This window comes from Hydra viridissima, unplaced genomic scaffold (assembly GCF_058129835.1).
Source record: "Hydra viridissima isolate aposymbiotic clone 2 unplaced genomic scaffold, HvirCarnegie_v1 scaffold_6, whole genome shotgun sequence".
NCBI classification, from domain to species: Eukaryota; Metazoa; Cnidaria; class Hydrozoa; order Anthoathecata; family Hydridae; genus Hydra; species Hydra viridissima.
Genome location: NW_028324305.1, coordinates 4,048,512 through 4,072,750, shown reverse-complemented (window position 1 = coordinate 4,072,750; position 24,239 = coordinate 4,048,512). Strand labels below are relative to the sequence as shown.

General features: G+C 29.1%; 4 protein-coding genes across 4 annotated transcripts; all 4 read left to right on the top strand.

The window, feature by feature from the left end:
* Window positions 1-3,831: 3,831 nt before the first annotated feature.
* LOC145190028 (vesicular inhibitory amino acid transporter-like) lies at window positions 3,832-6,729 on the top strand. Its single transcript, XM_080066774.2, has one exon. The coding sequence runs from the start codon at window positions 4,272-4,274 to the stop codon at window positions 5,745-5,747; it is 1,476 nt and encodes a 491-aa protein (XP_079922900.2). The 5' UTR covers window positions 3,832-4,271; the 3' UTR covers window positions 5,748-6,729.
* A 4,245-nt stretch (window positions 6,730-10,974) lies between these two features.
* Window positions 10,975-11,987, top strand: LOC149886708 (uncharacterized). Its single transcript, XM_090090862.1, has one exon. The coding sequence runs from the start codon at window positions 11,022-11,024 to the stop codon at window positions 11,439-11,441; it is 420 nt and encodes a 139-aa protein (XP_089946988.1). The 5' UTR covers window positions 10,975-11,021; the 3' UTR covers window positions 11,442-11,987.
* Window positions 11,988-12,445: 458 nt separating this feature from the next.
* On the top strand, window positions 12,446-13,468 carry LOC149886707 (costars family protein ABRACL-like). The gene is made up of 2 exons (XM_090090863.1): window positions 12,446-12,637; window positions 13,269-13,468. Exons 1-2 carry the CDS (start codon window positions 12,505-12,507, stop codon window positions 13,388-13,390), a joined length of 255 nt encoding a protein of 84 aa, XP_089946989.1. The 5' UTR covers window positions 12,446-12,504; the 3' UTR covers window positions 13,391-13,468.
* A 349-nt stretch (window positions 13,469-13,817) lies between these two features.
* LOC145189770 (cilia- and flagella-associated protein 337-like) lies at window positions 13,818-18,345 on the top strand. The gene has a single exon (XM_080066437.2). The coding sequence runs from the start codon at window positions 15,314-15,316 to the stop codon at window positions 18,329-18,331; it is 3,018 nt and encodes a 1,005-aa protein (XP_079922563.2). The 5' UTR covers window positions 13,818-15,313; the 3' UTR covers window positions 18,332-18,345.
* The last annotated feature ends 5,894 nt before the right edge of the window (window positions 18,346-24,239 follow it).

Sequence of the window (24,239 nt, the reverse complement as noted above, 5' to 3'; positions counted from 1 at the left end):
CTTTGCTTTTGATAATTTTATTGGTATTGGGGGGGAAAAAAATTTTCCAAAGTTTTCATTGCTAAGATCACGAAGATAACCTAATGATCATGTTCAAAAATTTCTATAGTTCATCTAAGTGAAGATTGGGCCGGCAAAAACGCCAAAAGAAATTTTATCTAGATTTTCTACTCCAGTGTCATGTAGTGAAAAATTTTATCCAGATTTTCTGCTCCAGTGTCATGTAGTGAAAAATTTTATCCAGATTTTCTGCTCCAGTGTCATGTAGTGAAAAATTTTATCCAGATTTTCTGCTCCAGTGTCAAAGTAGTGAAAAATTTTCCTGCAACTTTTTTCCTAGAACTGAATTATTTTTAAGTTTATGTTTTAGAAATTTATGAAGGCGAGGATTTAGTGATCAAATCAATATAATGAGAACCAAACACTCAAAAGACAAACAACTTAGTTAGAGATCTGAACCTGCCCAAAAGTTTAGCAGATATCCTAGCCTCTCAGTTGAAACAAATCTCCTTTTTTTCCTTTGACTCATTGAATAATTTTCTAAGTAACTTATGAAAATGAAAATGGCACTTGAGAGTTCAAAGTATAAGAAATACACCTGGCAAGTGATGAAAGACAATTATACTTACTATTCTTAATGGCTGCTTATGGGAAAGTTTACCAGACGCAGCGCTTTACTAATAAAACTCATTTCTCAAAAGGGCTAAATTTGAGATAGAAAGTCGTAATGTCAAATACGTTTAAACACTTACTAATACTCTATTGCGTATAAATCATTTCTTATGAGGGAGTTTATTCGAGCTGTTAGTCAAGCTTTTCAAGCTTCTCAGTATTTAAAGAACTTTTTTTTCTAGGTTATGGGTTGCAGGATATCCCTTAAATTGCATGTTACATGCTCAGTTGTGTTATTTTAAAGATAACTTGGGGGCCTATTCGGCAGAACAGGTTTTCATGAAGACGCGATGCATGTTTGATCGCTTTTAATGACGTGGTTATCGTGTTTATGAGATTTCTTCGGCATATTTAAGGAATTTTTTACGCACTATTTTGTTTAAATAATTTTAAACCAATATTTAAACTATATTTCATTAAACAACGCAATTGGAAAACCAAAATGAATGGAGAAACAAGATTTTATATTATCAGAGCAACAGAGCTTGTAATTCAAGTAGCAGTTTTTATTGTTCATAAACCATACGAAGAGCGAGTTTTTTTAAACAATTTTATGAATGAGTCAAAACCACAAAAACTAAAAATAACAACAAGAAATAAAAACAATAACACCAAAACACACCTCCCACCCTCAGAAAAGTCAAGGAATTCGTTTCTGCTGCTAACCTATTGCTGAACAGATCTGATTTTTTCTAGTTTTCTTCTTTCATCCAATACATTAATTTGTTCTCGGTTTTATGTCTCATGGCGTCGTTTTAAATTATACTCCTTATAAACCACAAAGCCTCACGCCAACTGTTGCAAACCAAACAATGAAAAATTCAATGTAAAAATGAAATTCACCCGCCTCATTTTCGTCATCAGCATTCTTGCGTTTAGGTACTCAAACTTTACAACTGTTTTCACATCTACTGTTCTTAATGTAATACGTCAGGCCAGTTTCACGCTGTACGAAGCAGCTTTTCAAAATGGTTCGAAAGTGTTCTAGCGCGCGTAGCTAAAAATTAAAAACACATGAAAACACTTAAAGCGGTTGTGCTTTTTATTATTGGAGCTAAGCAAATTCTGCTATATAATTAATTGATTATATTCTTTAAATTTATCACAAGAACACTTCGTCATTTTCAAAATTTTTAGAGCGGACCATAAATTGTCTACCCCTGCTTTCATGAATTCTGCGATAATGCCATAGTGCTGAAATAATTTTGAATTCTAACCCTTGCTTTCATGAATTCTAACATAACGCCATAATGCTAAAAAATCATTTTTCAACTAAAACTTTAGAGAGCATAATTTTTTTGAGAACTCAAGATGGCTTTCCTAATTTCATTTTCGATAGAAGTTTAATCCAATCATACGTTTGTACGTTTACAATTTAACTAAAAAGCCTGTAAAATGAGTATTAAATTACAAAGTAATACCAAAGTGAATTAAATCAACGCCAAACTAATAGCTGGCAGAATAGCTGTTTTAGTTTGAAAAGCTATTAAATACACAAACAGTTGATACTACATGTTTAAAAGTGTAAACCACGTGGCATTTACATGCTTTATGTTAGATAAAATATCATGGTAACAACCATAATACATTTATTGACATCTCCCCTATGTTAATAAATAAAACGAAGCAGTAAATAAAATATTTTTGAAGCGTCATTCTAATTACAAAAACTGTCGACGACATTGGCGTGACTTATTTTTACTTGCATGTCACTCAAAAAAAGCGCGCCATCGCCATCTTATTTGCTTTAATAATAAGCTTCTTAAACAAAATAAGTAAATATTCAGCAATAAACTTCGTATGCTGAAAGCTCGTTGGCGTCAGTTTTTAAATTCTATCAATATCAAAAACAATTCTAAACTTAGAAATGATTTTCAAAAGCTCGAAATTTAAAATAAAATAATTCGTAAATTGAAATGATTGATCGCCTTTATCTACCTTATTTTATCTACCTTATTTTACTTCAAAACATTTAAGGAATTAGAAACTTGATCCCTTATTGGAATTCACCAGATTTCTTTTTCTTTCTGTAGTCATTATTAGCTGAAGAACGAGACATAAAACTGCATTTTTATACTTAAACATCGTCCTCAAATGTTGTTTTTTAAATCATAATCACAAAAAGTCGAGCACTCTCTGTGAATTACGATACCTTATTTACAGTATTGTAGAGAAAATAGTTCACATTGATTACTTTGAACAAAGGCCCTTTTAGCACTAAGCTATAGATATATCTTTATAGGTATATATGTATATCAAACACATACACACAAAAAATAAATGAAAATGAAAACCAGTTGCCCATCAAAACAAATTCAAAGTGACCTTCAGTTTCTGGTTACAAAAATATTTAGTTAGGCACGAACATAAATTTTTATTTACTTCCCCCCCTACCCAACCTTTTCAAATAAATGTGGTTTAGTGCACCCCTGCTTACACCTTTAACAAATCTTTCTGTACCTCAATGATTGAGTTTTTTCAAATAAGTGAATTTATGAATATTATCCTGAGCCGATTTTTTAACACTTTAATTTTGTTCATCTATGAGAAAAACTTCGATGGTTCATCTGAATAATGAGAAACTGTTGTTTAGAAAAACTGGTAGTTAGATATATTGAAGCTTAAATAAAAAGTTATTGAAAAAGTTATTTAATACTTTCTCGCTGTTTAATGCAAATATAACAAATAAAGGAACTGTTTGCAAATATTGTTATCTGATCTGCTGAAGTGAATTTTCAATTTTTGCATAACTATACTATTACGGTATAAATAGGTCAGGGTGATCCCATTAGACTAAATATTGTATTGCATAAAACGAAGATTTTTAATTGTTAAATATTTATTGAAATTTAAAAGAAATTAATTTCTTGAGATGATTTAAAGAGCTCTTAAAGTAAGGAAATAATTCTTGTTAAGTCATCACATGGTTATCACAACTTTGTTCCAATAATCATGATCATCATGATTAAGATTCTCATGATGATCATCATAACCAAAGTGATCATGATCATCATGATGATCCTCGGTCTTTTAAACAAGACACGAAAAATGTTTGCTGTTTTCTTTTCTCAAAACTGTTTTTCTTTCATCGCGAGTTATTGCGCTTGTTATTGTGCTTGTTATTATAACATTGTGGTTTTTTATTTCGTAAGCGTGGCAAAATATTGTCTGTTTGCAGTAGAGAGATGCATAAGAAATATTTTTCAACAAAACTTGGCAAGTTCTGCAATTACACTTTTACATTTTTTTTTATTATTTGTAATTTAAAGTTACAAAGGTAAATTTTCTCATCATGATGGTAAAATTAATCTTTTAATCGTGAAATTAAAATCTGTGAGATCATAAAAAATAAAATTGTTTACTAAATAAGAATGAATGTATTAAAGAGATATTAATAATAAATAAAAAAATTTGTATCAAAACATTCAGATATTTAAAAGTATTGCTTTTGTTTCTCTTCATCTTTATTCCTATTTATTTCTCTATTCCTAATTATACTTAAAAGTAATTGATAATGTAAAAATGTATTTATTTTCGACTCTACATGGATGTTACCTGGTTTTTATTTGGTTCAACGTTTTAGATAAAAATATAAAATTATGGATACCAACAACGTTGAGGAGCATACACCGTTGCTCTTAGCATCGGGTAAAAACGACGAGATCTATGACGAAGACCATTTAAGAACATCTTCGATTCTATCATCGATATCGCCTCCAAAAAATGATGATGAACATCCATCAATTAGAAGCATCCATTACTCAACTACTTCGAGAAAAAGCACTTTCAATTCACTGCTATCATTGAAAAACCGTTCATACTTGTCTACACTTGATGAAAAGGTGTCAGATGACCGAAGAGCCTCTCTTCCATTCACGATTTTTAATATTTTGTTGCTGCTTCAAGGAAGCGGGACGTTTGGTATCCCTTTTGCTGTGCTGCATGGTGGAGTTTGGTTTATACCAGTTGCAATTCTGTTATGTTTATACGCTGACTTCACTGGTCAACTTCTGATTGATTGCATGTACAATGTTTCACCCAAAAGCAAGCTGAAAAAACGTGTTTATGGGGACCTAATTGAAATTGCATACGCTTGCTGGGGTAGAAGAGGGAAAATGTTATGCAACATCATTAATGTTATATATATATTTGCTAACAATGTGGTAAACGTCATCTTGCTTGGAAAGAATGCTGAAAATATTTTGCAAAATCATACCAAACTCAACCAAACTCAATTAGCTATGGCATTCGCTCCATTGCTCTTCCCCTTGCTATTTATTAAAAGATTTTCGATTCTTGCCTACACCAGCGCTATTGGAGTAAGTGCCGTGATTTTGGCGTCTTTAACTTCAACCTTTATTTTCTTTAACTCCCACTCTTCGTGGCATTCAAATATTCATATTTTATCAAAATTAAACATAGAGGAGTTTCCGTTAGCAATTGGAATACTGATGTATACATTAATGGTTAATTCTATTCTGGCTCAGATCGAAGGAAGCATGAAGAATCCAGAGTATTGCCCCAGAGCTCTTCATATCTCATTTGCAATATCAACTATTTTAAAGCTTGGATTTGGCGTGTTGGGTGTTCTTACATTCGGATCTGATACCAGTGAAATTGTCTCGCTTAATATTAATAATAAATCCAATACTGCAAAATTCATTCTGGCTATCTGTTTAATGACATATGCTATAACAAACTTCGCTTTAATGTTCATACCTTTTCTTGAGCTCTTAGATAATTCTGTATACTCAATGACAAAAAGAAAAATGAGCGGAATTTTGTACACTCTGTGGTCTATTTTAACAAGAATTTTTTGTCTCGTTGTATCGGTTGCAATTGCATTATATGTACCTTACTTCGCATTAGTATCTGGTGTTATCGGCTCAATTATCGGGATACTAACAATATTTTTGTTCCCAATTACGTTTCATCTTCAACTAAAATGGAGAAAGTTGTCTATACTGAGAAAAAGTTTAGAAGTGATTTTGCTTGTAATTGGAATAACTATTGGATTATTAGCAACTTATTCTTCGACCAACGCCCTTATTAAGGCATTGAGGAACGGGGTTTAACTGGAATGCCACTATGTTTTAGAATATTTTAAAAAATTCATAATCAATTATTTCTGCATGAAAAGTAAAAGGAAACAGATATTTTGGTAATTTTCTTTTTAACATATTTTATAAATTTTTCATCTTTTTTTTTTTTTTGTAGCTGCCGTTTATTATTTTTTACTTATTGTGATTATTTTTCTTTATTACTTTTATCAATGATAAATTTTAAAAAACGCATAATGATAAAAAAATCTTTAAAGTGGATTTTTTTCTTAAACAAGTTGGAAGAGAAAAGAACCGTGCATTTCTAATGCCACGGTTATAAGCTTGAAACTTCATACAGCTTTTTTAAAACTTGATAAACAAATATGTTTCGTTACTTTTTCTTTTCTTATTTTCTTCTGGTTGTTTTTTTTTTTTTTTTTTTTTTCCTGTTTAAAAATTTAAAAAAAAAACCTGAATTACTCTGCAAAACGGACGTCTCTCTGAGGAAGATAATTGTAATTGAAACTGTAAACGACGCCAATGGTATCTATTTAACCACCCAAAATAACAATATTTTACACACTAACAAACAACAAAGAAATGACACCAATATTTTACACACAATCCTTAAACCCTCCAACCTTTCATCCTTCTATTCCCAAATTCAAATAAAGTACCCAAATAATGATAGTATATGAGAATTATAATTAAAACCCTAAAGCATTTTTACGGTAAGAATCGATCTTTTTTACAAAAATATCTTTTAGATAAATTTAATGCTGCCAAACTTAAAAAATTTTATACCCGTGAAAAGACTGTACAGAATTCGATAGCAGAATTAGATTCTTAAGTTTTAGTTGGGGAATAGAGACATTTGTATTAATGTATTGCATCGCATATAATTCTCCAACAAATTGGGACATCGAGTATCACAATTGAATTTATGGTATTCGTTTAAGATGACTTGGAGTTAATCTTAAACGAACAGGAAGTCAGGCTTCATGAACAATCCACATTAAAAGCTAAAAGCATTGAAAAAAAAGAGCATTAAAGGCTAAAGCATAGCCCTACAAGCAGTCTAACAAACTTTTAAGACGGCAAGAAGATAAAAGAACTTTTAGAAATATTAATTGCTGAACTCCGGAACGAAATTTCGCATTTTCTAAAACGTTTTAAATTATCCGAATTTTTACAAGTGAACGAGTTGCTTAAGCAACTTTAGAGTTTAAAGTTGGTATATTAAGCTAGATTTATTCATTTTAATCAAGTTAAAAATAATTTTTTAACAACCTGCACTCAGTAATATATACATGTTTGAGCCAATTAAATTACAGATTTGCAAACTGTGTTTAAAAACAAAAAGTTCTTGGAGATGTCTTTGGAGATATCCTGAAACAGAGAAATAACACCAGTATATTAAAATATGTTGCAAAAATAAAAATGTTTTAAGTTAAAAAAAAAAAATGCAGCGATTTTTTAAGTTTGATTTTTTTCGGCTTCTATTATTACATAAGTGAGATACACATGACAAACTCTTGCTCAGAAAATTGTACGCCATAATTCTTGCTACAGCAAGTGCTTCCACTGCTAAAACGATTTTTATAAGGTACTATTAAATATATAATTAGCATTGCTATTTTTATTAAATTTATCAAAATAATCAAAACTGTGAGAGTGAACGATTATTATTTGCTCATTTTCCAATATCATTTTCTATATATATATTTTATACTTTTTGTTTTGGGAAATGCAAGTAGTTTTGAAAGATCATCAATCACGGAAAGATCGTCAGTCACGGAAAGAAAATCAGCCACGGAGGCCCAAGACGTAAAATTCATTAAAATTCTATAGAACTTCTATTGCCTTTTGAGATTCTATAAGAGTCTTATAAGACTTTTTTAGCATTTTATGTTTGCATAAACTTGAAAATTTATAAATAATTTTGTCTTAGGAAGGGAGTCCCAAACATACTCTTAACAAAACCGGCGGTGAGAATGTGTTTTTTCTTCGTCAAGCGGTTATTTAACATATTAGGCCAGCTAACCTAATGTGTTAAATAATCGCTTGATTAACTAAAGCTGATTTTAAAGAAAACAAAAGATTTTTAAGAAAACAAATATTCAACATACAAAACGTCAGAGAAAATAACCAGAATCTTCTGAAAGAGCACGTCTGAATATTTTGGAATGACAGATCAACTGTGCGAAAAATGTTTTGTTAAAATTAGAATGGTAATAGCGTAAAGAAACCAAATGGAAGATAGAACCCTCATCTCAGTTCTTTTCTCCGAAGAAAAATTCATTTTTTAAAATTTATGTCAAAACAATAAACGTTATACCAGAAACCAGAAACGTTTGAAAACTTTTTATCCAAAAGCTTTGGTCTGCGTGTCTCCTAAAAAGGTATCTTCATAATGCGCTGGTTAGAAATGCAGAAGATAAAATCCTCAGATAGAATTTTTAAATGATTTGGTAAAATATTCGTTCGTAGTACTCATCCCTATAACCATTGTCTATAATAATGCTTTGCAAACATTCTTTTATCAAAGACGCCTAAATTTCAAAATAGAGCCTCTTTCCACCGCAAATATTTAACATAAAAACGTCTTAAAGAGAAAAAAATTGTCTCGGAACGACAAAATTATTTAACTCTCGCTTGAATCATATTGATTTAACTTAAGGACATGCTATTTCGAAAGAACAAAAAATATTCTTCACATATATCATTTTATATTAACCGCAAATTCAGTTAAATCGGGTTATATAAATCAAAAAAAGAAAATTAGCGCAAAAGCCTAATTTTTTCCGCCTCTGCTTTTCCTTACTATTAAAATTATTTCCAGTAAAACAAAAACGCAAAGATATAAAGGTGAGTTTCCACTCATCCGTTTTAGCTACGGGAAAAGGAAAGGGATGGGAAAATTAATCATGTAAGCATGCGCTGTGATTAATTTTCAAAATTTAATTACAAATTGCGCATGCTCACGTGATTAATTTTCCCATCCCTTTCCCTTTCCCGTAGCTAAAACGGATGATTGGAAACTCACCTTAAGTATTCAAATATTGTAAAAACGATAAACGCAAATCTTTTTCGAAAAACGAAAACAATAAACGATGATTCAAACCTATTTGGATTCCCCAATTTCTTAGTAGGTGCCACAACCTTTTCACGTGGAAAATTTATTTTCGTAAAATAAGAAAAAAAGAAAGTTGGGATTAATCATTTTAAGAACCTATGGAGCCTTTTCTTAACCTGGCCTATGGATTAATATATCTTATGTTTCCATACTTTAATATGTATTTTTTCCTTCCTTGTTTATTAGGTAAGATAGTTATCTTAAATAATTTTATATTTTAAATATAAAATGTACAGTCTCTAAATTAATCAAAAAATCAGTGGAATTCAAAGCAAGAACTCATTAATCCTTTAAAATAGCAAGTAAAGTTTTTGTGAAGTCGTACCAAACAAGAATTCAAAAAATTTTACATAATTTTCATAAACTTTTCTATTATTAAAATTTAAAATAAATTTCTATTGATGGATAACAAATAAAAAGTACTTCGCATGTCAGTCGTTTGAAGTTTTTCAAATTTTTAATAAGTTAAATATTTAGACTTAAAAAGTTGGACAGAACTTTGAGGTATTGTTTTATCCTTGATTATGTTTATAATTATAATCATAATGTGTCCTGGTGAACATTCCCTTATATTTAATTACCACTGCTTTATTTACTACTTATTTTACCACTTATTCTATTATTAACACCATTAATTACCACTAAATTTAAACTTATAAAAAGTTATTCATCGAGAGATTTTTATTTAATTAAGTCAAGTTACAAAAGTTTTTCATCAAATTAAGAAATTCAATTCTTAAACATGTTTTGTTTAAGATAAACTTTAAAAAAAAAAAATCGAGTTTAAGTATGTTCTTTTGAAACATGATTATTATAAAACAGATGATTCAGTCTTGTAAATTTTAGAACATAACAATATTCTTTAAGAAAATCTTTTTTTTTTTTTTCAATCTTTTTTTTTTTTTTACTTGTTTTGAAACTTTAATTGTATATTAATGCGCATAAAAAGAAAGAAAAAAAAGAAAAATAAAATTAAAGAAGGTTAACTTGAAATTAAAAAAGGAAGTCAACGGGTTGTAAATTTATATACTTTTACTATAAAGATTTTCAATTGTTTTATCTTAGTTTATAATCAAAAGATAAAAAAGAATATTTCAACTTATTCCATAAAATTTTTTACAGCACATTTTAACAAAAAAGTAAGAATCCAGCTAAAATTTTGAGGCAATTATAAAAAAACAAGATATAATTCGCAAACATTTTTTAAAGTTCTACAATCGAAATCTGAAGAAAAAAATAAAAACCAGGTTGTTGATACTTTTAAACAATATAAATCATTATTCAAGATGGCGTATATTATGGCGACTTGATGTATACTTTTCTACTTTCAACTTCAGATTAGAGCACTATTTTCACTGATTTTGAGACCTATATTTTTTTTGTTAAAATTTGCAAGTAACAATTCCTGTTTTAAGACCTATATATAATTCTTAATCAGCAAAATTCTCTATCATATTCAGTCATAAAAATAGGGAGGTGGAGGTAGAGAAAGTGAAGTAGCGCCTATTAATCATTTTAAAATCTAACTTAAACCACATTTCTGAAGTCATTTCAAATGCTATATTCGAATTTGTCCTAGAAGGATCCCGTTTAATTATACTTTTGTTGTTTCGACGAGGGACAATATCTATATACATACAAGGGAAGAAGTTTTTTAAAAAGTAAAATTCTTATATGGTTTACTGGTATGATATATTTCACAGAACTATAGATTAAAATTAACATAATAACTATTAAATTATCGATATGTTCCATGTTAGCTAGGCAGAATTTAAATGAAGTCATCAGCTAAGGGTAACCTTTGTCTCAACTTAATTGTGCTATTCCCAGGCTAGTTTTATTGCAGTTTTGAATGTAGTCTCCATTTATTTCCAGTTGTACAATTTCAAATTTTAGTTTTTCTCATTTTTTTCTCAATTTTTTATAGCCAGTATTTGATGAGCCAGTAGTTAATATGTTCTCATATATAAATGCATTTGTTTGATCATTTATAAGTAAAGTACAGTTTAACATAAATTAAAAGCTCAGCAAAAGAGCTGTTTCATATGTGATTAACTTTATGTTTTAAGTAGATGTGTTATATTCTGGTTTAATATATGCTGTTAAATTATTTTATAGCTTATGTTTTTAATTTTTTTTGTTTCTCTATTATGAAAAAGTAAATAATTATCATGTTAAATCATTGCAAACACTTGCAGAAAATTCATGTTCGTTTTGCATCAGATCATGCTATTCCAGTTGTTTATGTTAAAGACACCAGTAAAATGTCAAGGACACGTCTTTCATTTTTAATTGGTTTACCATTTTGTGGCTTTATTGCTTACAAACTTAATGGTGGTTCAGGGGAAGTTAATCAGTCTGAAAATCCAAAAGAACCTTGGTTGACAACTTTTATTCGGAAGTTGCAAGAAGATGAAAGGAGAAGAGGTGCTAAAGAGCGAAGGAAAATGCTAGAAGATTCCCATTTGAGGATGATGTGTCATATTGAGCGTAAAAAGTATCCTTCAACGCCAAGATTTCCTTCTTACCAAGACCTCTTCATTAAACAATTTGATCAAAAACCTTTTCAAATCTTAGACTATGATGACTAGACTATATCTTAGTCACTAAAGTTAACTGTTATGTTTGTAATTTTAACAGTAAATTAAGTATCTGCATCAAGTTCTTCATTTTGACATTCAAAAGTTTTTCTTTTTTTTTTTTCTTTTTTCTTCAAAAGTTATCTTCTTTTGGGATATATTTTTATTAGCAGAGTTTTTTTAGCATAAACTTTTGTCTGCTGTAAAAACATTTAGCATTTGATTTGGTCAATTTATTGTAAACTCAATTTTTAAAAACCAATGAAGATTCATGAGGCAGTGGTTTTTTTTTTTTATGAGTTGTAAAATTAACCCCATTACTACTTTAGTTATTGTTTGCTATTCTGGAGGTAAATGATTAATATTTTACTTTAAATTTGTTTAACTTAAACATCAAATATTAGGTTTCTTTTTAAGATCATCTTAATTTTAGCTATATTTGAATAACTAGATAAAAATGCTCTGTGAGAATCTGATTAAGAGTAAAGAGTTTTATTCCTAATCAGATTCGTGGTAAATATATCAGGCAGATTATAATCAATGTCAATGTTATCCTACAGATATTTTTCTCTCTTTTTAAATAATAACTTTTCCTTTATCATTTACTTTTTATTTTTATTTTATTTATTAATTATTATCTTTTTATTTGTTATTAATAATTCTCTAAATTTAGTTTATTTGTTAAATCTTATAATTGTTAATCATAAAAAAGCATAATAGTTTATAATATTAAATCATGACAGTTTTACTATTTGTAATATACTGCTTATAACTATATTACTGTAATAAAAGTTTGTAAAAAAATTATTGAAACAGGCTAACTTTACATATACTTAAGTTTAAAACACTCTATAGAATTACGAATAAGCTGGATTTAAAGATAATCTGATGAAATCCATAAATGGTTGTTTCATTTTATAGTAAACTTCAAATTTTATGCTCTCAAGTTCTTACTACCATAATATAAATTTTGAGTTTTTTACAGCAATCAGTTTATCAAGTGTAAAGCATGCTTTTTTTAATTATAATTTCGGTGTTTATTTTTATATCCAAATTAAGTAAAGCTTTATAAAAAATGAATGTTGCTCATGAAGTAGAGCTCCTTGTTCAAGAAATCAAAAGACTGGGTACTAAAAACAAGGATGGGCAGTATGAAGTACTGTTTGGTAAGATCTTTAATGATACAAGATGTGCAAATATCTTCGAAGGTATGTTTGATGCTCACTTTTAGTTAACTTTATGTGAATTTTTTTTACTGTAAAAGGTGGCACAATTTGTAAAATTTTATTGCGTATAAATTATTTTGTAAAAAACAATTATGCTAATATATTTAGATATAATAATAAGTTATAAGTTATATTTTGTTAATAAATGTAGTATATGTAGATGTGATGCGTAAATTATATCGGGAAGTAAAACTATGTTAATAAATGTCATACTATTGTAACCTATTATGCACTAGTTTAAGTGTTTCTGCTAATAAATATGGCACATTAGTAAGAGTGGTTTTATTGGCTCTCTTCAATTTTCTTAGTTTAACTTCTTTAAAATTTTTCAATTCATACTTATTCAAAAATAGTTTGGCGTATTCTTTTTTTTTTAATAATTAAATTAATTATATCACTTTTTATCGTTTATTATAAATTATATCGTTTTTTATTCCCTATTCAAGCATTTCTTTATAGAAGTTTTACTTTAAACCATTCTCTGGAATAACTTAGGTTCTTAATTTTAGGCCTGGGTCCCAGGTATGTATGCTTATTTATAGTTTATTTAACTATACAAAAAGAACTTTGTGTTATTTTTATTCCTGGTTTTTTTTATTCATTTGAAAAATAGCTTTGGTTGGTACGCTTCGCGCAGCCAAGCGGAAGAAGGTGGTAACATTCGAAGGTGAACTGCTGTTACAAGGAGTGCATGACAATGTTCCTATTAAGCTTCTCTTGCATAACGATGATTAGGAAACGTTGAGATTCAATTTTTTATTTTGTAATTTTTAATATGAATTTTTTAAATTAAAGTACTATTTTACTACTTCAGGTAGCGACATTTTATTATTTAAAAAAATGTGAAGTTATTTCAATTCTAAATGATCATCTGCAAAAAAGTTGATCTGCTGCAAATTTCTTCGAATTTTCTTTCATGAAAAAGTAAATTTTTCTCGTGTACAAAACGTTTTTCGTGCCCTAAATTGTAAGAAATATTTGATATTTATTTAATTCAAATAGTTCTTAATAAAAAAATTATCAAAAAAAAAATGTTTAAGAAATTCATCACAAGAACTGAGCGCAGATTTAAAAGTTTAAGAAATTCATCACAAAAACTGAGCGCAGATTTAAAAGTTAGCATAAAGTTATTACTTTGTTTAATAACTTTTTTTTTTTTTTTTTTTTTTTTTTTTTTTTTTTTTTCTTTCAACAGCATCTCTCCTAATGAAAAATAGATAAAACGTTGATTTATAATAAAATAAATGTTCTAAAGATAAAATTTTGGCCTATTTTTTCAATTTTTGTTTAAATTCATAATAAATATCACTAGTGTATGATCTATAACTAAAATAATTTTAAAACAAATTAAAGCAAATTTTTAGTTGATTCAGGTAGAAATGAATCCCAGTAAAAAAAACTTATGAGAAAATTTGAAATAAAGGAAGTCGCCCTTAGAAACGAAATGACCAATTATAAAAGCAAATCCATAAATAGGTGTTAACTAAAGCGGGAAAAAAAAAATTTGCCCCTTCTAAAATTTTACAGCAAAAGAGGTATGGAATTTCAATTAAGAAAAAAAAAGGTTAACTTCACTAAAATGCGTTTGTATTATCAGAGATAAAAGTTCTTGAGTCGTATTTTATCGTCTTCCATTTCTCTAAAAAGATTTCCTGATGAACGTCTCTTTTTTTTATTCGTAAATTTTTTTTTCAGTTTTTATGTCAATTTATCTTTTTGATCGTTGCGCGATCTGATTGAAACATAATTTTTTTTCCCAAGGAATCTGTTAGCGTAGAACCCTAAAATCTGTAAAAATATTTCCACACAGAAACGTTAGCAAAAGCAATCGAGTGTTCGATGCAAAAATGTTTTGTTTGCTCGGTTTAAATTTGTTATCTAAACTTTAAATAAACAATCAAAGCGCATTTGAAGCTGTTAATTTATATTGTTTCTCATGCTCGCTCCACAAATAATACTTTAATATCCAAACATAACTTTAAAGTAACTATGGCGACTCAAGGCAGTTTAGCGTAATTTTTTGAACCATCTTTATTTGGGCACATTACAACGGAAATCGCAAAGTGAAGTATAAAATTTTCGTTTGCAAAAAAGATACTACTACGAAAATGCTTAAAACCATCTTAAAATGAAAAATATTTACATTCCGTCTTTAAAATCTTTAAACTTAACAAGATATAACATCTTAACAAGAAACCGTTCACCTTAAATAAAACTTTATAAGATACAGTCGACATCTGGTAATTAGCAAGAAAGCCTTTCGCCTTACATAAAAAAGAACCCAGGTCAAGTTAGTAAGTAAAAAAAAAACATTTAACACTTAAGTACCCAAAATTATAGTTTCCCTTTTTAAATCAGTAAGCTTCTCGAAGGAGCTTTTCATCTTTACATTTAAGCAACAAACATGATGTAATAAGCTTGTAATCTTATTTTTTAATTTGAAAACTTTAAAAAGAAATTTAATTCAAATTTCATTTGAAACTTGCAAAATTTAATGTTAAGTTTTTTTGTTTGAATTTGTTAATTTTACAACTTTTTATTTCTCTTGTTTTGCAAACTTTCAGTTGCAATGTAACTTCTTTTTTCTTTTTTCAAAATATAATTTTTTTAATTTTATACTTTATATTCATTGCATTTTTTTCCTTGACAGAATAGAAAATGTCTTCAGAAAATTCATTTTCAAATTTTTTGCTATGCCTTGATGCAAAAGATCTTAACATCATCTGCAATTTGTTTAATAAAAAGTCGAAACTAATCAACAAACAAGCGTTCTGTGACCTTTTATCGAAAAATCTATCGAAAGGAAATAAGACAGATTACGAACGTTTGTTTGATGCCGTCGATAATTTGCAAAGCGGGATGTTAAACTGGAATTCCTTATGCGACTTTCTGCTCCTTAAGTTTTATGAGCAAGACGAAAAGAGAACAGCAACTCAACTCCCTGAATGGAAGCCTGTCGAATTTGTTCCTATTTTTCATAAAAAGTCAATATGCCGCATTTTGCAATCTAAACAATATTACTACATTGTTAGTACAGACGGACATGTAACATTTCTGAACAAAGTTTTACAAGTTGAACATTCTATAAAGTTGAAAGGTAGTATAGAGGATATGAAACTAAAAAACCTTTGGGTGACTGACGCCATTTTAATGGAGAATTTAAGCAAGTTTGCTTTTTCAACAACCAAGAAAGAACTTCTATTCTATGATATTAGCCCCCCGAAAGACGCTGATTGTCAGTGTAAATTTCATAAGTTAGATGCTATCCCTCTCAGTCTTGCTTATAGATTTGATAAAGATAAAACTAATCAGGGTATATTAGCTTATGGAGACACTGATGGCAATATACATGTCGTTTACTTTGAATCATGTGCATTACTTAGTAAACCCCAACATAGAGATGACCAATTAAAGAGGAGCAATATATTTACAATCAATGAAATTGCAAATGGGAGTGTTTCTTCAGTATCTTACATTAAATATAACGCCCATACTAACTGGGTATGCAATATAATGCATGTTCCATACTTACACTGTATTGCGTCATGTTCGGCATCAAACTTAGATTCATTAATAATTGCATGGCTCGGGAAAAAAAAAAGCGACTTAAAACTGACCAAGTTCAACGTTTCTCTTGGCATTAATGGATTTGATTACTACAAAAAACTAAATGTCATAGCAACAGCCGGAATTGATACAAATGTTTGTCTATGGAACCCCTACCTCGGAATTAAACCAGTGGCAGTCTTACGCGCTCATCATCAAGCTGTTGTTGAAGTAAAGTTTATAAACGACAATTATCAGCTTGTGAGTCTGTCAAAAGATAGAGTTTTATGCTTGTGGGACGTCAATTTGCAACAGTGTCTGCAGAAGTTATTTTGTTTGTTTCCTAAAGGTCCAGATGTTAACATAACTATGCATTTAAATATAGAGGATTTTTGTTTACTAGTTTCAATTAATAATCAGGTTGCTGTTCTCAAAACAAGAAACAAAAGTCTTAAAACAAGTCACGAAAAACCTGTGAAAGATCTTGTTTACAATCCGAAATTTGGATACGTTATAAGTGTTTGCGAAGAATCGAGCATAATTATTTGGCTTTTAACAACAGGACAGAAAGTTAGAACTATAGCTAACGCCCATGATGGAGCAGAGATAACATCTGTTATTCTTGATGACGATAAAAAATGTTTTTTAACTGCGGGTATTGATGGAAAAATTAAAATCTGGGATATGAATGAAACTCACCACCAAGATCTCTTTGTGGATAATGTCAAGCCATGGCAAATATCAAAAATATTATTTCTAAGAAAAATGATTATAGTCATTGGTTGGAGCAAAGATTTGTGGTGCATACCTTTTAGCATAAACAATAATCACTACTGTCAAGCTGCGATTTGGAAGGGAAAACCTGAACATTCTGATGAAATAGTTGTGGCTGACGTCCAGGAGCCAAATTATTTAATTACTGGCAGCTGTGATGGGGATATTGTAGTTTGGGATACAGAAACCCGAAATGTACTGAAAAAGATTAGTAATAAACATGTAAGTATTTCTAATACATCGGAGAATTGTTTTCTAAAGCTACCTTTAATAAATAACCATGGCCTTACATCCATAGAGAAATCAGTAGAACATCCATTGAAAGTGTCCAATGAAAACAGCGCTACACTAAAAGATAAAAAATCTCTTCCAAAATTCGACCATGTCGTTTCTGTTTCATCGATTAAATTTTTAAATAATCAGAACAAAAAAAATCAAGAAGTGCCAGACTTTTACACATGCCATTATGACGGTTCAGTCATGTTCTGGAATGCTGGTATTAAAGTTTGTGAATTTAAAGCATTCGAATTAAATGGTCAGCTAGTTTCAGATATAGATTCAACAAACTCATTCTTGTGCGTAGGTTCAAAGATTGGCACATGCAAGGTGTGGAATACGTCTATGTTCTTTAATAGCAACAGCTTTCCAACAAGCGAACAGACCCCAGAACTAATATCTTGCTTCACTCCGCATAACGAACAAATTACTGTTGTAAAGTTTGCTGAAAGAAACAATAGTTTATTTTTATTGTCTGCATCTGACGATCGCACAATTGCTCTTCATTACTTTGGCAAGCTTATCGGTGTATTCGGTCAGGAGCCAAGTTGGAATATCAGTGATGCGACTTTTAACTTCAAAATGGTATCATTTGGAAAGCAAGAAAATAAAGAAGAAAGTAAAAACACAAATCTACCAAAAAGTCCCCCTCTTAAATTAGCAATAAATAAATCCCCGGTATATGAAACTTCACCTGATGTATTGAAGAAACCAAGGAGTATTTTAGACAATCCGTTTCAGAAAATCGATTCAGATTCGATTCACTCTTTAAAGGGCATCAACGCCAAGCAAAGACAATCTTTTAAGACATCAATCGAAAACGGAACTTTATACAGATGTCTACACACCTACAATATTACAAACCTAGATTCACTCAGTAAACCAAATTTTTCCGCTTATCCTGAAAGTTATTTCTCAAAAAGATCTCAAAGAGTCATTTTGTCCCCTTTAGATGACTCACCAAAACCTAACATTTTATATAACGAAGCGAGTCTCTTTCTTACGCTTAATAACAATTCAAAAACAAAAAATATGCAAAATACCGCAAATAAAACAGCTGCGACTAAAAATAAAAAATAAAGCTTTAGGCCGAAAAGAATTTTTTTTAATATTTTCTTATTCTTTCTTTACTTATTTCATCTTAGGAATCACCTAACAGAAGACCAGAAGAACTGTTTATAAATAAAATGTAAAAATCATAGTTTTCAAAAACATTTTCATTCTCTGTTTTAATACTTCTTTATTTTAGTTCCATAAAAGTTATATCTATATATTGCATATCAATTTACCATGTGTCCCATAAGTCACTACAAAATCAAATCTAGTTAACTTTTCCAAACATTTATTTAATCAAACAAATCGGAATGATAAATAAACGTCATAGGAATGGGTTTTGTAAATATCATTCAAAATGATCACCATCATTTTCCAGCAATAATTGAAGGCGATCATTAAAAGACAGAAACACTGATCCAATACTGTCAGTAGTTTTTTGCTGGGCAGCGTCTGATACTCAAGCCTTTAGATTTTTAAGTGTTAAAAGTATTCCGGGGGCATACAACAACCGTTTTAAATTGCCCCAGTATCAGAAATCGCAAGGCAATAAATCTGATGAACGTGGTGGCCATGTTGGTATATTATGGATATTTATTTTCGATGGACTTTCAAGTATGGAACCACATGGTGCTGTTACACAGACAGATAGCTACCACTTTCAATAGTATCAGTTTTGATGAAAAATGGTGGAATGTAAATTTTGCCAGAAAAATCTATCCACACGCACAACTTTGGTGAGTTAAGTAACTTTTTGACATGACTTTGAGGATTACTGTCAATCCAAATGAAGGCGTACTTTGTGCAAACAGTTCCGTCTAGATGTTAATACGCCCCATCTGTCTACAGAACTTTTTCCATCCAACTAGTTTAGTTGATTAAGTTGCGCTCTAACAATACAAGGGACCTCGCGTAGATTACTGTTCTCCGTATTGAATTTGCGAATAGCAGATGTAGCGCGGTTGTTTATTGAATAATAACAGCGAATAAGCGATATGCGAGCAGGTAAATCTATTTCACAAAATTTAAAATAGACAACGCAATTATTGTCACTCTTTATATAAAAACCTGTACGCCAAAATGTCCAAGAATATATCATGCGAACATAATTGTTTATTGAAAAGCTAAAATAAAATAAGTAATAAGATTTAAAATCTCTGAACTAAAGCTGAAATGCTTTGAAATGTCCAAATGAAATGTCCAAAGAGATTGAAATGAAAATTTGTCCAGGTAATAAAAGCCCTTAAGCGTAACTTTTAAAGTAGTGCATCCCTATTGAAATCACATTAATTAGGATTATTTTTTGTTTAAGATGAGTTTTTACAAAACCTAATTTCTAGTATTAGGAAAATTGAATTAAGTTACTGACTTTATTTATAATGACATAAACATTAATATCCGAGAGCGCTTTCATCATTTTACAGGATGAACCTAAGGCGCACACTTGCTCAAAAATTAAGATTTATAGTAAAAATCAAAACATCGATAAATTAACTTTAAAAAACTCAACTTTGTTAATAAATTAACTTCTAGGTGCCCCAAAAATACTTGCAAATATACTGGAGGCTCTGTTGGAGCCTCCCACCCGTTACAATGGTTAAAAAAACTTTTTTTTTTAGCTTTTTTTTCACTAGACTTTTGTTGAATATTATATACTTTTTATAAAAAAATGTATTTGTAAATATATCTTTGTCCCATCTAAAAACAAAAAAAGTATATTTGTAATTATATCTTAGTCACGCACCCAAACAATAAAAAGAAATTCTGCAGAAGGATTAGCAACTAGAAAGCTTCATCCTTCCCCTTGCAGCCGCCCCTCGGCTCTAAATTCCTAACAGAGTATGTTGACCTGGGCCTCGTTAATCCTCTTGCCGGGCCTGATTTTCCTGTATGCTTTACTGTAGGCTAAAGAGCGTAGCAGATAAAAACTAAAAAACAATTTCGAGATAAAAAACATTGAATCAAGCCGAAATCTCGGTTAAGAATGTGGTCATTCGGAGACTTTCCGGTAAAATTGATTAATAGAACAAAACCTTTTTAAAAAATTCTCTAATTAGCAGAGTATTTGCTTCATTCAATTTTGAATTAATTCAATTAATAACTAAAAATATGTAAATCCTTAATCAAATAACGTTGTATAATAAATTCTGATTTTTTTTCATAAAATAATATTTTTCCATTATATAATATTATTCAAAATTTATGTTTAGTTTTTGATTAAAAGCATTGCTTAAGTTTAACATTTATACTAACATATCATGTATACTAAATATATATATATATATATATATATATATATATATATATATATATATATATATAAATATTTGCTGTATTTGTTATTCTGCAATTTAGAATAAAGTTTATTACTATGTGATGCAAAAACATTTCTTAAATATAACAAAAATATTTTATAAAATTTAGTTTTTAAATATGGGTGTGGTTGGCAATAAAAACTATTAAATATCAACAGGAGTAACTCGATATTGTTGCATATATAAGTAAATATCATTTTATTGTTGTATAAAACAAATATTGTTATTTTGAAGAGAGTCGAATTAAAGAGATGCTAAGTTATTTTTGTCTGCACTTAGATTTTTCGATGTTTATGAACAAATATGTAAAATTTCAATGAGAATGCATGCGCTTGTTTGCCTGTGTCAACGAGAACATACATTTGTTTTACTCAACGTTGTATTGAAACATATTGCATTCACTAGATTCACATGATCCCAATTGTGTAATCCACATGATCCCAATTGTGCATTTGCAACAGCCATTGCCTTAGCCTCCCCTGTTCTTGCAAGTATCTTTGGAACAACTAGAAGTTGATTTATTTCCACTCCAGAGATTTTCTTCGTCAATTATTATATCAGTATATGATTGTAAATTTCTCAGCAATTTGCTCAAAAACATTTGCTCTGGCTAAAAGTAAAAGCTCATCAGCAAATTGCTCATCACAAAAGAAAATGTTCATCACGAAAGAATACGCTCAAAAATCGGCGAAAAAAGTGTTTGTTTTTTTTCGCTCGCATATTTTTTCTTAGGATTTTGAGTAAAAGCTCCTTGTTTCTACAAATAGAAAATTTTTTCTTTTTTTTTTTCATGTAAATTTGAATATCACTGCGACTGATTTATTTAATATTGCTAATAAAAGTGAAGAAGATTTGTTTACTAAACTTTATGTAAACTGCTGATACTTCTTTAAAAAAGTCATGCTCTTGATTTTAAAATAAAGACAAAACAAGCATTTTTTACTATGAAAGAACTTTTATTGTAAGAGGTACAAGGAGAATGTTATGATATTAGATAAAAAATTCGTAACACAAAGACAAAGCATCGAAAAAAGTTGTTTTTTCGATGACATTTTTCAAAAATCTCTTTTCGAAAGAGATTTTTCCTGTAACTGATATTTTCTGTGTCAGTTATAGGAAAAATCTCTTCTTCTTAGAGTATATCATCTTCATTGTCCTCAAAATCATTTAAATGTTTGACAATGTTGTGGAGGATAAAGCATATAGTGATACATGTGGCAATCATCTCCCACTGATTTTCACCTTTAAGATTATTTCAAAATAGGGATACAATTATCGCTATAGATGTTCGAGTTTTTCAATGCTCCTAAATCATGCACTGACCCAGGACAACTGACATCTGGTAAATACAGCCTCACTTGCCTCAGTTACCTCAGTTGCCTGGATATAAAAAAAACATATGAAAGGAGCTTTGATATATGTATTACTTTTATTTAGAAGTTTAATATATATATCTATATATATATATATATATATATATATATATATATATATATATATATATATATATATATATATATATATATATATATATATATATATATATATATATATATATATATATATATATATATATATATATATATATATATATATATATAGATATATATATTAAACTTCTAAATAAAAGTAATACATATATCAAAGCTCCTTTCATATGTTTTTTTTATATCCAGGCAACTGAGGTAACTGAGGCAAGTGAGGCTGTATTTACCAGATGTCAGTTGTCCTGGGTCAGTGCATGATTTAGGAGCATTGAAAAACTCGAACATCTATAGCGATAATTGTATCCCTATTTTGAAATAATCTTAAAGGTGAAAATCAGTGGGAGATGATTGCCACATGTATCACTATATGCTTTATCCTCCACAACATTGTCAAACATTTAAATGATTTTGAGGACAATGAAGATGATATACTCTAAGAAGAAGAGATTTTTCCTATAACTGACACAGAAAATATCAGTTACAGGAAAAATCTCTTTCGAAAAGAGATTTTTGAAAAATGTCATCGAAAAAACAACTTTTTTCGATGCTTTGTCTTTGTGTTACGAATTTTTTATCTAATATCATAACATTCTCCTTGTACCTCTTACAATAAAAGTTCTTTCATAGTAAAAAATGCTTGTTTTGTCTTTATTTTAAAATCAAGAGCATGACTTTTTTAAAGAAGTATCAGCAGTTTACATAAAGTTTAGTAAACAAATCTTCTTCACTTTTATTAGCAATATTAAATAAATCAGTCGCAGTGATATTCAAATTTACATGAAAAAAAAAAAAGAAAAAATTTTCTATTTGTAGAAACAAGGAGCTTTTACTCAAAATCCTAAGAAAAAATATGCGAGCGAAAAAAAACAAACACTTTTTTCGCCGATTTTTGAGCGTATTCTTTCGTGATGAACATTTTCTTTTGTGATGAGCAATTTGCTGATGAGCTTTTACTTTTAGCCAGAGCAAATGTTTTTGAGCAAATTGCTGAGAAATTTACAATCATATACTGATATAATAATTGACGAAGAAAATCTCTGGAGTGGAAATAAATCAACTTCTAGTTGTTCCAAAGATACTTGCAAGAACAGGGGAGGCTAAGGCAATGGCTGTTGCAAATGCACAATTGGGATCATGTGGATTACACAATTGGGATCATGTGAATCTAGTGAATGCAATATGTTTCAATACAACGTTGAGTAAAACAAATGTATGTTCTCGTTGACACAGGCAAACAAGCGCATGCATTCTCATTGAAATTTTACATATTTGTTCATAAACATCGAAAAATCTAAGTGCAGACAAAAATAACTTAGCATCTCTTTAATTCGACTCTCTTCAAAATAACAATATTTGTTTTATACAACAATAAAATGATATTTACTTATATATGCAACAATATCGAGTTACTCCTGTTGATATTTAATAGTTTTTATTGCCAACCACACCCATATTTAAAAACTAAATTTTATAAAATATTTTTGTTATATTTAAGAAATGTTTTTGCATCACATAGTAATAAATTTTAGTCTTAATTGCAGAATAACATAAATACAGCAAATTATATATATATATATATATATATATATATATATATATATATATATATATATATATATATATATATATATATATATATATATATATATATATATATATAGCTATTTCAAGTTGTATTATTTTCAAATACAATATCTCTTGTTCGTATAAGAGTGCTCAATATTTTGTATAAATAGAGCAATAAATATATATATATAAAACGAAGAAACAACAACTATGTATGGTACTTAAAGTTTCATGCCTAGCGGCAATCATCAGCCATGAAATACAAATCAAAAATCTATAAAAACCGTTACAAATTGCAAAAATTACTGTATCGTGTGCTCTGACGTCATATTAGGAAAAAGAGGAGGAAAAGAAAGAAAGAAAGAAAGAAAGCAATAAAGAAGTAAAGAAATGAAATGAAAGAAAGCAATAGAGAAATAAAGAAAAGAAAAGAAAGAAAAGAAAAGAAAGAAAAGAAAAGAAAGGAAAGAAAAGAAAAGAAAAGAAAAGAAAAGGAAAGAAAGAAAAAAAAGAAAAGAAAGAAAAGAACGAAAAGAAAGAAAGAAAAGAAAGGAAAGAAAGAAAGAA

What these genes read in the sequence shown, in the direction of transcription:
- LOC149886707 (XM_090090863.1), top strand. Translation starts at nt 12,505, where the DNA reads ATGAATGTTGCTCATGAAGTAGAGCTCCTTGTTCAAGAAATCAAAAGA. An exon ending in ATGTGCAAATATCTTCGAAG is followed by an intron (nt 12,638 to 13,268) that starts GTATGTTTGATG and finishes TTTGAAAAATAG; the next exon opens with CTTTGGTTGGTACGCTTCGC.
- LOC145190028 (XM_080066774.2), top strand. Translation starts at nt 4,272, where the DNA reads ATGGATACCAACAACGTTGAGGAGCATACACCGTTGCTCTTAGCATCG.
- LOC149886708 (XM_090090862.1), top strand. Translation starts at nt 11,022, where the DNA reads ATGTTAAATCATTGCAAACACTTGCAGAAAATTCATGTTCGTTTTGCA.
- LOC145189770 (XM_080066437.2), top strand. Translation starts at nt 15,314, where the DNA reads ATGTCTTCAGAAAATTCATTTTCAAATTTTTTGCTATGCCTTGATGCA.